Here is a 15565-nt window from a genome sequence, read left to right on the forward strand (position 1 = left end):
CTAGATATATCAATTATTCAATATATTTAAAAAATAATTTTTTCTTCTTATAATAGTGACTAGATGATGCAACTAAAAATTTACCCATTATAGTGTATGCTAAAAAAAAAAGGATAGTGTACATTCAAAAAACAATATGTTTCGGTAAATATAATTTAGTTGGTAGGAACATTGCAATATACACCGGGTTCAAAATCCCATTTCCTCATTTATTTACCTTAATGGGTGAATTTCTAACTATTAAGTTATTTTAAAAATAAACAATATAGTACCAGTAGTCTTGTTTCGTAAAAGAAACTGCTGTGAATTCAGACTCAAAATCACACCAATAAATTTAGATGTGTGGAACAAAAGGAAAGTAGTGACCAATATCAAAGTAACCCTAATTTCTATCATTTTTCCAATCTCTACAATGAACAAGACACTCAATGATTTTCACCCTCAATGTGTTTACAAATGTTTCCCAACCAAAGAGAACCCTCATCAAAAACTCTTAACCCTAAAGTTAACTCCTTTGATTTCCTAAGTTTCTCACTCTTGAACCCTTCCTCAAAACATGAAGAATGAACCCTTATATAGAGTCCAAATCCAGAGAAATCGTGCCCTGATTTTCAGTTCGTACAGTATTATATGAAAAGTTATCCACAAAATCGAGTCCTGATTTCGACAAATGGTGCCCCGATTTTTGTGGAACCAAAACTCCAAAACTTGCAAAAAAATCGTGTCCCAATTTCTCCAAATCGTGTCACGTTTTTTGCCAAATTTCATTCATCAATTTTGAGTTAATTAGCAATATAGTACTACTATATTGTGATTACCATTTCTTTTTATTCTTATTATTGTCAAAAAAAGTTATTCTTGCTTTGTAAGAGTTTTTTTTTATTTTTTTAAATGGAACCAAGCAAGGAAGAGGAGCGTAAATTGAAGGAACATAAAGATGACTCACCAACCAAGCTTGATATTGCTGAGAAAACCACTTTACTACATTTTGTCGTACATGAAAATATGAGAACCGAAGGTGTTCGTCTCTCTGGTACTGATCAAACTACAAGCTCTACTTTGACGGAAGATGTCAAGTGTCCGAGGCTTGGCCTACAAGTTGTTTCTAATGTAACTTCAGACCTATCAAATGTAAAAAACCTGAAACCAAAACAACTTGTCATCAAATCACAACCTAATTTGTATTTCAACCCCATTTTACATCCCCCATTATCATATAATAACATAAACAATACCCACATAATAAGTTTCCTAGAAAACCCTCAAAATAAAATATAAAAAATTGCATAAAAAACGGAAACTTTGACATGGCACCTTAACAAAAATGGTTCCATCCAAAGCATCAAGATCTTCAAGTAACTTTCCAATTCTAACATCAATCCAAGGATCCCTATATTGTTCCCTAAGAACAAAATCACATGAAAAATTATAAAGAATACTAGTCCTACTCTGTGAAGGGGTTCTAGTAGCCGATGGAATTTAGAAAAGAAATTAAGCAAGACTTATAAGTTCTGAAAACTGAAACACACACATTTCCAAGAAATTCATAATCTGAAATAAACAAAAGAATACTACCTATAAATTTGTAACATACCAACATAAATTTGTAACCTCCCATAATTCCTATCGTTAAAATCATAACATTAAGAGTCATAACCATAGGAATACTACAATAAACTCTAATAATAGATTCTGATCCATATTCTCAACACTCCTCCTTGAATCAGAAGCTATTGACACCAAGTTTCTCTCTCAAGTTTTCAAATCTTCCTTTCGAAAGAGCCTTTGTAAAGATGTCAGTTAATTGGTCTTCTGTCTTGCAATATTGCAACAAAACTTCTCCATCCTTTCAAAAGAGCTTAATATTGAAGTGTTTAGTCTTTCCATGAAAGACAAAATTGTTAGAGATTGCAATTGTTGCTTGATTATCTACAAACACCTTAGGCTTTGTTTGCGAGTTTGGAGGGGAAGGGAGGAGAGAGTTTGGAAAAAAGGAAGAAGTAAGTGGAAGAAATAGAAGAAATTGGAAAGAGGGGTTTTGGGAGGCTTATTTTTCTTCAAAATATAAAACCCTTGTCATTTGGAGGAACTAAAAAATTGTATTGGAGGAGGGTTTTGGAGGTTTTGGGAAGGTTTATATGAATTCTTCAAATTTAATATATGTTGTTATAATATTCTTAAAATTAAAAATATATTAATCATAAGTATTAATTTATCACTCTCTAAAAAAAATGTTTTTTCAAAAAATGTGAAAGATTTCTCAATTTTCCCCTATATTTTTGTCCCCCAAAGCCCTTCCTTCTCCTCCTCTATAAACTCCCAACAAAGCTTTAGGTGATTCTGCTTGAGCCATTTGTAGATCAACTAGAATTTTTCTCAGCCACAAAGCTTGATTAACAGCTGCAGCAACAACAATGAATTCTGCTTCTGCAGTTGACTATGCTACAATATCTTGTGTCTTTGAAGACCAAGAAAACATTCTAGAACCAAATGTAAAACAATAACTTGATGTGCTTTTCATGTCATCCAATGATCCTTCCCATTCAGCGTCAGAAAATCCATAAAAAAGGTAACAAAATGAATAGATTGAATGAATTTGAATGACAATAGATGAAGATTCAAAATAATGTATTGATATAAGAAAAATACTTAAACAGAATATAAATTAAGGTACGCAAATCCTTCTACAATCTCAAACAAAATAAATATGATTAGACAACAAAAATTACAGACTTAATAATTTGTGAGTCAATGCACCACATTGATCAAGCTGGTCACAAATTCTATAATGTTTTTCTGAGAACTTCCATGCTCCCCAAAAGCTCCAACAGCCAAAGTCTTCCATTGTGTGGCATTGCTCTTAATCTCCTTGCCTTTCTCACCCTCCATTATTTCCAATATACAATCCTTAAATTTATCTTGCCTAACAATTTGTTTCTCATCAATAGGAGCTCTGATTCCCATCTTCCAAACATCAGCAATAAACTTTGCATTGGTTCTTTGATCTGACCATTGTGGTATTGCAATAGTTGGAACTCCCAAGCTCAATGCTTCCAATGTGGAGTTCCATCCACAATGTGTTACAAAACATCCTATTGCCTCATGAGCTAGAACCTTTAGCTGAGAGCACCATGTCACTACTAAACTTTTGTTTGACTCCTTTTCAAAATCTTTTGGGAGCTTACTCTCTTCAGAAGCCCTAACAACCCATAAGAAGTAACTTCCACTATCTCTCAAACCATAAGCTAATTCTTGTATTTGCTCCTCATCAAGACTTACCATACTTCCAAAAGAAACATAAACAACTGATCCTTTTGGCTTATCATTTAGCCATTCCACGCATTTTTCATTAGTTTTGAATTGTGCAGCGCCGTAATCTTCATCATCTTTAAGCCTCTTGTCTAAGAACTTTGATGGTATGGATGGTCCTATGGTCATAAATTTGGGCCAAATCTTCATTGTCCAATCGACGACCTACAATTATTTTGTAATCACGACAATCACATGTCACAAATAACAAATAAAGTTTGATAAAAAAAAATGCTAACTTGTGCCCTACAATTATTGCATTGAAAAGATAAGTATTAGAGTTTTTAAAATTATGAATGCACAATTTCAAAGAATAAATTTTTACATTTAGTTCCTTATCTTGTGCCCTTAGGGCACAAGTTAGCAAGACCCCTAAAATAAATAAAGTGGGTTGACGAATAAGGAGATTGATCGACCCACAACTAAAAAACAAAATATATATGTAAAATTTGAAAGGTAAAAATCATTTCACTTGCACACACTCAATCCTTAGTTAGCTTTGTTCAAGAAAACAAATAACAAAAAAAAAAAAAAAACCAAGTACATATAGAAATAGAGTTAAGAAGTCTTCGTGAACATTTGTAAGATATGTAAGAAGAATGTTCGAACCCCATACATCTTAATCATTCACTTAGTCAATAAACAACTTAAAAAAACAAATAGAGATAAAAATAAACACTCAATATTGCTAAGTATCAATCTTTCTTCTACTTGGTGTCTAACTTGTAGCATTAGTCTTTGATGTTAGGGATTAGTGGAACAAATTCTTATATATTTTAGGAACTAGAAAAATATTTTTTCATCCGGTATAAAAAGAAAGAATAAATAAGAGAAACGTTGGTACTTAAGAGATTAAAATAAAAATGTACTGTAAATATAACCTACATAAAAATTTACTGTAAATATAACATATAGAAAAAAGTGACTGAAGAAAATATAGAGAATCTATCCTCAACTTGGTTTAAAAAATCTTTGCTCGCTCCCACCAATAAAATGGCTTGTGAAATATATCTTGAAATTGTTTTTAAATGCATCCAAATCAAATACGTTTTCAAATGCTAAGTTCATGTTAGGTTGTGACAAATACAACTTGTGAGTTGAGTTGTTTTTCACATCTCCATACATTTTAAACAGTTCTTGATCAGACTTTACTTATCTCTTAATTGAACTACAATGCATTATGACACTATTTTCTCAAGAATCGGAGAGTAAACACAAAAAAAATGATTTTACTAAGTAACAAATCCAAGACTTCGATCAAACTTAGGTTCCGAATATACAATAGATAATTTTGAAGGAAAAAACATGAAAAAATAAAAAAAAAATATACAGAGACGTTAGATTTGTGTGTGCACCACCACAAAATAAAATAAAATTGTGTGTGTATTATATACCTCTTTTTCCAACTCATAAAATGTATTGCATAGAATCCAATCAGCTTTGTCAATATTAGAGAATTGACCTGCCAACAAATCAAGCAAAATTTGATTCTCTCCTTTTGCTAAGAAGAATGAAGGCATGTCCCCCAATTCAAATCTAGGTAACAAAGGAAGTGAAATCTCATCTTCTACAAGAGGAACTTTCAATTTTCCCAGGTGAACATGATAGTAAATACTATTCACCGACATATTTTGAGTGAGATAACAAACACCAACAATTCCAAATCTCTTAGCAACATCAAGAGCCCAAGGAAAAAATGAATTATAAATAACACAATCAACTTTGTCACCTAAAGTACCAAATTTTTCAATAAGTTCTGCAAGAGTTTTTGGTCCTACTTGCCAAAACCTATCCAAATAGGCTTTGTATCCCCCAACTTCTTCAACACCACCATTATCAAATCCATCAGAAATGGTTTCGATTGTGAAAGAAGGTGGTACAGTTTGCAAGTTCTTGCGGTGGTAAAGGGTGGTGACTAATGTCACTCTTACCCCTTCATGTTGCAAAAGCTTGGAGAATTGAAGCATTGGATTTATGTGACCTTGTAATGGATATGGTAACACCAAACAATGAACTTTGTTGGCTATGGTTTTCTTCTCCATTTTTTATCGATAAAAATATTTTTTTGCCTCTCTTTTGCTTGTGTTGTGTCAACTTATATAATACATAGTGCTTCGAAAAGATAACAAAATGTGCAATAAAATTTATATGACAACTATTGATATTTTTTTGAGAGGATGGCAACTATTGATTTGTATTCATGTCATTACCTAACTAAATATGTTTCCTATCAATACTATTGATATGTTTCCTATTTTTTTGAGAGGATGACAACTATATATTTTTTTTATGCAAAGAAGCTCAAGATATTTTATTAATACTAATGGAGGCAATGCAATAAAAAATGTTAATAAAATCTGATAATCACTTTCAGCTCTAGAATAGTTTAGGAATTAAGATATATATAGAAGATTATTGTTGTGTATCTTATCTTCTCTTCTTATTATTAAAGCTTAACCCCTTTAGCATCCCCAACCCTAATTCTAACCTAAATTTTTCCCTCCCTTTCCAACGCAATAAATTCTTACATTTGACCTTCTCATCCCTTTGTCACACAATAAATGTTTCTAAACCTCTATAATTAGGTTTGACCTTCTCATTTAATGCTCACATTTGACCTTCTCATACATTTGTCAAGCATTAAATGCTCATAAACCCATATAATTATGTTTGACCTTCCATTTAATGGACATCTTTGATCCAACGCATTATTTTTTGGCACGTGAAAAAATGAAATCAACCGGAGATATTCAGTTTCTTTTAATTCACTTAATTTTTGGAAGATTTTTTTTTTTTTTTAAAGAGATGAAGAGGATGGAGAGTTTTGTTTTCTTTCAAAAAAAAGATGGAGAGTTTTGTCTAAAGTGAAAGACGCCACCGCCATCCTAAACTACCATAAAGCCTCATACACGTTTTTAGTCCATTTTCTGCTTTGCAACACATGCATTTTTCTATGACATTTCATAACAATGTCTATTAGAGGATCACAATTTCTTATAGCTATTTATTATAGAGGATCACATTGATACATCACCACCAATGCATCTAGGCATGGCAACAAAACCCATACCCGCAGTAACCCGCTCGAACCAAACCAAATTTGACGGGTTTTCCCCGTTTTGACTAGGTTTGGGTATGGGTATGTATTTTACCCGATTTCAAAACACGGGTATGAGACGGGTAATGGGTATATAGGTACCCACCCCGAACCCATACTCAAACCCGTCCCAAATGTAAAAAATTACTTTATGATGACATGTCATGTTATTTTGTTTGATAATTGTCATTTTAATAAAAACTACCATTGATATTTAAAGGATCAACTAAATCAATCTGTCTAACAAATGTTAAAGTGAGCGTATTGTTGGATAATATATTACAACGTTGCTCTTGGGGATGAAAAAAAACTTCTATTTTTTATTAAAAAAAATTATTCAATGCGGGGACGGGGACAGGGCGGGGATACCCGAACCCGTCGGGGACGGGAATGAGATTAAATTTCTCATCCCCATCGGGTATGGGTAGGGTAACAGGTAAGTATATTCAAATCGGGTATGAGGACGGGGAAGGTAAAACCCGTCCCCACCCCGCCCCATTGCCATGCCTAAATGCATCTTCTACCGGCTATATCAACTAGCAAGTCACAATGACGGTTCATAAAGTTAATAGAACACAATTTTACAATTAGTTTAGTTAGTTAAAAAAGTTTACTTGGATTATAAGTTAACTAGTTGTAAGCTACTTATAAATAGCTATCTAATAACCAACTTCATTTTCTCATGTCATTGATTCAATATATGAATTTTCTCTCTCAATTCTCTTTGATCTTGATTTCATAATATTGTCACCAAAGTTCATGGTTATTATCCCACTACTTGCACCCTCAGAGTTAAAAACTTTAGGGGACATTTGTTTCGGTGACACATATATTATTCTCATGAATAACTTACTCGAAAAATGAAAATATGAAAATTTGATTTGGATTTTTTTTTTTAAAGTGTTTGACAAATATTTTGACATTCCTAAAAAATTTGGAAGTGCCAATAAATAATAATAAACTTATGTTTATTTTCATGCCTACAAGCTTAATGTTAAATAAAAAGATATAGTTGTAACCACAAAAAATATATGGGTCTTGTTAACGAGTGCTCCCGAGGCACTCTTTAAGCATACCAAATTTAACAATTATTCTTTTAAAAAGTCAACTATTACAATTTCCAATGCACTCAATACACAACTTTTCATAAAGAACTTACTAATTAAAGTGCTTAAAGAGTGCCCCGAAGGCACTCATTAACATTTCCCAATATATATATATATATATATACTCCCTCCGGTCCTAAATATAAGCAAATTTGACTTTTTAGATTCATTCAATTAATGATGTATGTAGTCCATAATATGAACCACATACATCATTAATTGAATGAACCTAAAAAGTTAAATTTGCTTATATTTAGGACCGGAGGGAGTAGTTTACATAACAATTATAGTGCCCACAACCATGCATGTGTTAACAACAAAGAAATATTCAATTGATCAAGAATTAATTTGTGATTGTCTGCTTGTAGCTTGCAAAATGAAACAAACTATTCACAAATTCAGTAATATTTTTATTAGTACTTCCCCCAACACCAACAGCATTTGTTGCCAAAGCCTTCAATTTCATGGCATTGCTCTTGATAGTTTTCCCTTTCTCACTGTCCATTATTTCCAATAGACATTTCTTCATTCCATCTCTTCTCACAATTTGTTTCTCATCAATTGGAGCCCTAATTCCAATTTTCCAAACATCTTCAATAAACTTTGCATTGGTAGATTGATCTGACCATTGTGGCATTGCAACAATTGGAACTCCTAAGCTAATAGCTTCCAATGTGGAATTCCAACCACAATGTGTTACAAAGCACCCTATAGATTCATGTGCTAGAACTTTTAATTGAGAGCACCATGTCACAACAAACCCTTTTTGTGACTTTTTTTCGAAGTCTTTTCGAAGTTTGGGCTCTTCAGAGGGTTTAACAACCCATAAGAAGTAACTTCCACAATCTGTTAAAGCACAAGCTACTTCCTCTAATTGCTCCTCATTGAGTGATGCCAAACTACCAAAAGAAACATAAACAACTGATCCTTTTGGCTTATCATTTAGCCATTCCATGCATTCTTCACTTTGGAATTGTGTTGCACCATAATCTTCATCATTTTTAATTCGCTTGTCTAAGAACTTGGATGGTATGGAAGGCCCTATGGTTCTGAAGTTAGGCCAAATCTTCATTGACCAATCAGCTCCCTACAAGAAATTTTGAGTTGAATAACATATCAATTTGCTCCTTGACAGTGGCGAAGCCAAAAAATTTACAGAGCCTGGGCTAAAAATACGTTACTTTCTTCATGCGAATAATTTCACATATTCTGCAGATAATTTCACATTTCCTGCTGATAATTTCACATTTCCTGCGGATATATCTTTCCTGCGGATCCTAAAATCCTAGTATTACCTCACCTGGGAACCTAAATCCTTGGCAAAATCTGCAGGAAATGGCTGGGCTGGCAAAATCTGCAGGAAATTAGCCCAAAAATCCGCAGGAAAAGCTCAAAGTTGTAGTAATGGCTGGGCTGGCTACAAAGGAAAGTTGGAGCTGAGCCTGGGCACTAGCCCAGGCTAGCTGGGGGGTGGAATCGCCACTGCTCCTTGAACTATCACATTCTCAACAATACGGTTCGTCAACTGTAGAAATATACTAAGTAATGCCTAAACTATTAATCTATCAAAATAGTCTCTCAGCCAACATTCATTCTCTTTTTTCCAAGATTTGAGGGACTAACTTGATGAATTAATAATAGTTTAAAGACTATTTAGTATATTTCAAATAGCTAAGGAACCAAATTGGAGAAAATGTGACAGTTCAAAGAGCAAATCATGGTTTATTCATTTTGAGTCACTAACCCGGTTTTGCACTTGTGCAAGATATTTATTGAAATGCAAAATCAAAAGAACAATGTAACCCATACAATTGACGCTAGTTGGCATGTATTTAAGCTATTTGGAAGGCTTATAAATCTTTTTTTTTTTTATTTTAATTTTTGGCGGTCTAACTCATCCGTTTGTATTGGTATTACCACCTTGTAATGTTGCTATTTCGACTTATATTCTTTAATCTTCTATGTGTAATTTCGGAACTCTTTTAAGCCCGACTTGTGCTTGATAGAATCTTATTTTTAATACAATTGTTTGTTTGCTTCTTAAAAAAAAAGAGTAGTTTTAATATAAATGAAAGACATAAATACAAGTTAATTTATGTGTTGGTAAAAAGAACTAAACTTATGTGTCATGCAGTATGTTTGTTACAAATTATAAAAAAAATTGATATTTAATAATTTAAAGATTGATTTTAGACAATTTTTTTGTGTGTTTGTATATTGTTATAAATAATGATTTATAGAAAGAAAAAAATAGTAGTTAAAATAGTCTCTCATTTGAAACACCTTATAGATTAGGGAAGTTGTACAACCATTTATATTCACACTTTTTTTTTCTCTTTATTGTTTTTGACCAATAAAAAAAGAGAAAAAGAATATTTTTATAAAAGTTGTCATCAAATGGTTCTAAATATCAATCTTGGTACAACCATTTGACTACTATTTTTTTTCTTTCTATAAACAACTCATGTTAACTCATTTTAGAGTCATAAAAACATCATAATTCATATAGAATTGGATTCATAAACATTACATTGATTAATTCAAATTATGTCGTTAACATCAGTTGTTCTTTATCAGTTAACATGATTTTTTTTTTCCTTCTTTATTTTTAACGAAAATTGTGTTGCACATAGGTTGAAGTTGATGCTTTAGCCTAAAAACCAACATATAACTGACTAATATGACTAACAAAAGTTCAAGGACTACAACGAAGTAAAAAATAGTTAAGCGATCAAAGTAAAACCACAAAACAAGTTAAATGATCGAATGTGTAATTTAGCTTTACGATTTTTATTTTTTTTTAATATAAAAAGTTGTAACATGAAATTTGTAGAGAGGAAAAATGAGAGATTATTTAAGATGTTTACCTCTTCGTGTAGCTCATGGAAGGAATTGCAAAGGATCCAATCAGCTTTACAAATGTTAGAAAACTGACCCACTGCTAGCTCAAGAAACGTTGGATCTTTTTCGTAAGTTAATACAAAAGAAGGCATGTCCCTATGTTGTAGTTGAGGAAGCACCGGTAGTGAAATCTCTTGCACATCAAGGGGAACTCTCAATTTTCCCACAAGAACATGGTAGTAAATACTATTTACACCAACATTTTGAGTGAGGAAAGATACCCCAAAAATTCCAAGTCTCTTAGCAACATCAAGAACCCAAGGAAAGAATGCATCATAAATAACACAATCAATAGGGTAAGTTGTTCTACCAAGTTTGTCAATAAGTTTTTCAAGATTTTGTGGTCCTACTTGCGCAAAATGATCCAAATATTGCTTAAAACTCTTTGCTTCCCCGATCCCGCCGTTGTCAAATCCGTCGGAGATGGTTTCGAGTGTGACGGAAGGTGGTAGGTTGTGCAATTTTTTGCCAAAGAAAAGGGTTGTGACTAGTGTTACTTCTATTCCTTCTTGCTGTAAAACCTTGGAGAATTGTAGCATGGGATTAATGTGACCTTGAGCTGGAAATGATAAGACCAAACAATGCACTTTGTTCTCCATTTCAAATTTTCAATGAAATTTACTCTTGTGTGATGTTTACAAGAGGGGATCGCCCTTACTTTTTAGGGAGAAAATGAATCAATTTATTGATCACAACTAAGGAAGGAGAATTCATGTGCGACAAAGATTACGTGACAAGTAGTAAACTAGTTAATTAATATTTAAATAACTTAAATATTTTCAAGGCCGACCACAATTGGATTCTTGTAATAAGGATATCCCAAGGGTTAATGTCACAATGTCATGGATGGAGAAATTTAAGATGGATACATATGTTTAATACTGCAGACAATAATATTTACTTTAAATATTACTCCGAACAATTTAGAGAAGAATTTTATAATTCATTATTCTAGGTATCAATTTGATTCCATGTATCAATTTCAAATCAGCTCATCAGTGAATTCAGTTTTTTTGCATATTCATTTTATTTTTATAAACAAATTTGCAGATTAAAAAATGAAACCAAGTTGACTTGTTAACTCAAAAAATTATAAACAAAGTTTTTATATATTTTTTCATCTTTTTTTGTTAAAAAAAACAATATTTCATTCATCTCAGTTTTCATACGTGAGTTTAAATATACCACCTTTATGTGAGTTTATTCTACTAAATGAACTAACAAAAATCATTATCTGACTTTGAAACTTATTTAAGAATAAATTTATATGTATTTTTGATCCCCTAGTTAAAAAAAAATGATGTTTTGATCTCTCTATTTTAAAAATTGATTTTTTAGTCACTCTATTTTACTTTTTTTTTTCCTTTCCGTGAATTTTGATTCATCATCTCATATTTGGATCATTTGACGTGACAACACTTATTAAATCTCACGTAAAGTGTTGAGAAATGAGTTTTGCAGGTTCGAACCTGCACCTCAAAATATTGAACGTCCACGATCATATCTTTTTTTTTAAAGGGCGATCATATCTTTGATGTTGCAGCATGTATACAGAAAAATATTGTTATTTAATTTAAAGTACTAACTTATAAAAAAAATTAAAACGAGGTATTTTATTTTTGAAAATCATTACAAAATACTGAAACATGATGACTTGTCAACTCATCTAAAATAAGAAATGTCCAGCTGATCAAGAACTAATTTGTGGTTGGAACTTGGAACAAGCTATTCACAAATTCTATCATATTTTCATTAGAACTTCCATCTTTACCAACAGCTCTTGCAGCCAAAGTCATCCATTGCATGACATTATTCATAATCTCTTTGCCTTTTTCACTCATCTCCATTATTTCACATATACAATCCTTCAATGTATCTTTTCTCACTATTTGTTTCTCATCAACTAAAGGTCGAATTCCCACTTTCCAAACATCTACAACAAACTTTGCATCAATGCCTTGGTCTGAATCAAGTGGCATTGCAACAATTGGGACTCCTATACTCAAAGCTTTCAATGTGGAATTCCAACCACAATGTGTTACAAAACACCCTATAGATTCATGTGCTAGAACCTCTAATTGGGAGCACCATGTCACAACTAAGCCATTCTCTGATTTTTTTCCAAAGTCTTTTGGGAGCTTAGTCTCTTCAGAGGCTCTCACTACCCATAAAAAATAACTTCCACAATCTTTCAAACAATATGCTGCTTCCTCTATTTGTTTCTCTTTGACTCTTGACATACTCCCAAATGAAACATAAACAACAAACCTTTTTGGCTTATTATTTAGCCATTTTAAACATTCATCACTTTTTAATTGTGCAACACCATAATCTTCATCATCTTTAATTTGCTTATTTAAAAAGGCAAATGTTAACTTGTGTCATCTAGGGCACATGTTAAGGAGTTCTTTATAGAAATATACTCCTCAAAAGTCGTGTAGTCAACTTTTAAAAAGTTAAAATATCATGTTTTTCAATGCAAAGTTGTTTTTTTTGGGTTCCTTAACATGTGCCCTCAGGGCACAAGTTAACATGACCCATTTAAAAATGTATTTGGTAGGCAAGGCCCTATGGTCCTAAAGTTGGACCAAATCTTCATTGTCCAATCAGCCACCTGAAAAACATTTAGAGTCATTAATGACTAATCTTTACAAAAGCAACACACAAGTGGTGATTCAATTGGTAAATGTTTAAGTTTTCTTTAGTTATGAAATTTTTACACAAATTTCTACAACATTTTAGATGGTTAGCACAATTTAAATATATGATAAATTACATTTAATTGATGATTAATGAATATAATACTCCCTCCGATCACTATTATAAGCACATTTTTACTTTTTAGATTCATTCAATAAATGATGTATGTGGTCTATATTGTAGACCACATACATCATTTATTGAATGAATCTAAAAAGTAAAAATTTGCTTATAATAGTGACCAGAGGGAGTAAGTTATTTGAACACAATTAATCATGATTTTGAATGTGATTAACCACAATGCTGCTTAGGTGTATATTTAAATACAAATCGTTATAATTAATACATTATATGTGTGTGAACACGTTATGTGTTACACATGAAAATCAATAATGATTAATGAAGTTCAAAATTAAGGTTATTTACATTTAGGGTTGATGGTTAATGAGTTCAAAATTAAGAGGGTGATCCCAACTAAGTTAGCACTTTGTGATCTCTACTAAGAGCATCCACAAGAGAGAGTCTTAAATATTGAAGACTTGGTACCTATTAGGTACCCCCATTGGGGAGAAAAATTGTTGGGGTCTTATAAGATTCAGGGTCTAACTTAAGTCCTCCAATCTTAAGTGGGACGTATACTTTTTTAATATTAAAAAATTAAAATGTAATGATATAAAGTTATTGATAGTTAATTAGTAAGCCCCATTTAAGAAATTTGTGTGAGATCTGGTTGGAGGGATTGAATACATATTAAAAAATTATAAATGAGTGATATGTACACGTAAGACCCATTTAAATACCCAAAAATATATGTCTTCATTGTGGATGCTCTAAGTTGACACCAAAAACCAAAACGACAACCACACGATCCGGAAAACTTAATAAAAAGATGAAAAAAGAGGAAGCATTAGGGACAAGAACCAAATTTTAACATGAAAATCAAATGGTTGTGGTTTGGTGTTTGTGCGTTATTTATTGTGAATTTATCTCAAATTCTTACTTACCTCTTTCTCAAGCTCATAGAAGGAATTGCCAAGGATCCAATCAGCTTTTTGAATATTAGAGAACTGGGCCACTCCCAAATCAAGAAAAGTTGGATCTTGTTCATAGGTAAAGTAGAAAGAAGGCATGTCCCTAGGTTGTAGTTGAGGAAGTGCAGGAAGAGTAATTAATCTCTTGCTCAACAAAGGGAGGTTTTAACTTTCCCAAATGAACATGATAGTATATACTACCTCCGTCCCAATTTAATTGACACAATTTTGTTTTTCACACATATTAAGAAAAATGTATAAATAAAGGGGAAAGTGAAATATATTGTATTGGAAATGATAAAAGTAGTATTATTTAGTGTTATATTGTATTGGGAATGATGAAAGTTGTATTGAAAATTGAAATGAGTCAGTTATTTTGGGACACTTGTTTTAGAAAATGGGTCAGTTATTCCGGGACGGAGGGAGTACTATTCATAACAAGATTTTGAGTTAGAAAAGAAGCACCAACAATTCCAAATTCCTTTGCAACATCTAAGCACCAAGGCATGAATGAATCATAAATAAGACAATCAACATGGTCGTTTGATCTAGCATTAATGTTGTTAATAAGATCAGCAAGAGATTGTGGACCAACTTGCCAAAATTTATTCAAATAAAATTTAAAATCTTTTGCTTCAGCAACTTCACCTTTGTCAAAACCATCAGAAATGGTCTCAATTGTAATGGAATTATTTGGCAATTTAGGTATGTTTTTGTACTTGGAAAGGGTGGTGACAAGTGTTACTTTGACTCCTTGTTGTTGTAAAAGCTTGAAGAATTCTAGCATTGGATTAGTGTGACCATGTGCTGGATATGGCAACACCAAACAATGGACATTCTTGGTTGATATGGTTTTGTTCTCCATTTGTTTCACAAATTCTCTTATGGTAGGGTGAGAAGGTGAGGATTTGAACTGTTGAACTTATGGTCACTATGAGGCACTGTCCATTTATGCGACAACTTTGAAATCTAGTCCCTTTTGCATTTTTCACATTTAAGAAAAGTTGTCAGTGTAATTAATATGTCTGTTTTATGTGTTAATATTACCAAATTATCCTTTGTTTATATGTGTAGTAAATTTGACTATTCATATTTCAAAACAAGTTAGTAGCATTAATTAGGGGTATGTTTATGAAAAAAATAAATGCATCTAGTAATTTGAAAAGGGGTTTACATTTAGGGACAAAAATAAAGTCAAATGGATACTTAGATATAGGGACGGAGGTACATTAAATGTTCCCTATCGATCCAACATCTAAGGATGAATTAATTATGTATGCATTGGAACATCCGGTTGCAATTATTTGTTTTTTTGTTAGTTAACATGGTTAAAAGTTCATAAAATCTTTAATTAAATAGGTCCCACCATCATTAATTACTTTATACTTTTTTTTAAGATTTTTTTTGTGTCTTTATCTCTC

General features: G+C 32.1%; 2 protein-coding genes and 1 pseudogene across 3 annotated transcripts; all 3 read right to left on the reverse strand.

Annotated features, from left to right (window-relative positions):
- Positions 1-2595: 2595 nt before the first annotated feature.
- LOC146908962 (mogroside I-E synthase-like) lies at positions 2596-5477 on the reverse strand. Its single transcript, XM_085723852.1, has 2 exons — positions 4704-5477; positions 2596-3474 (listed from the first exon to the last, which is right to left on the reverse strand). The coding sequence occupies exons 1-2, from the start codon at positions 5349-5351 to the stop codon at positions 2749-2751; spliced, it is 1374 nt and encodes a 457-aa protein (XP_085579978.1). The 5' UTR covers positions 5352-5477; the 3' UTR covers positions 2596-2748.
- Positions 5478-7818: 2341 nt separating this feature from the next.
- Positions 7819-12299, reverse strand: LOC146908963 (mogroside I-E synthase-like). Its single transcript, XM_085723853.1, has 2 exons — positions 10380-12299; positions 7819-8599 (listed from the first exon to the last, which is right to left on the reverse strand). The coding sequence occupies exons 1-2, from the start codon at positions 11010-11012 to the stop codon at positions 7856-7858; spliced, it is 1377 nt and encodes a 458-aa protein (XP_085579979.1). The 5' UTR covers positions 11013-12299; the 3' UTR covers positions 7819-7855.
- Positions 12005-15060, reverse strand: LOC146908964 (UDP-glycosyltransferase 74G1-like; annotated as a pseudogene). Its single transcript, XR_015017857.1, has 4 exons — positions 14574-15060; positions 14118-14345; positions 12967-13027; positions 12005-12793 (listed from the first exon to the last, which is right to left on the reverse strand). The product of XR_015017857.1 is annotated as a UDP-glycosyltransferase 74G1-like (transcript).
- Positions 15061-15565: the final 505 nt, after the last annotated feature.

This window comes from Medicago sativa, chromosome 7 (genome assembly GCF_051527215.1).
Source record: "Medicago sativa cultivar Bolivia chromosome 7, Bolivia_mono, whole genome shotgun sequence".
Lineage (NCBI taxonomy): Eukaryota > Viridiplantae > Streptophyta > Magnoliopsida > Fabales > Fabaceae > Medicago > Medicago sativa.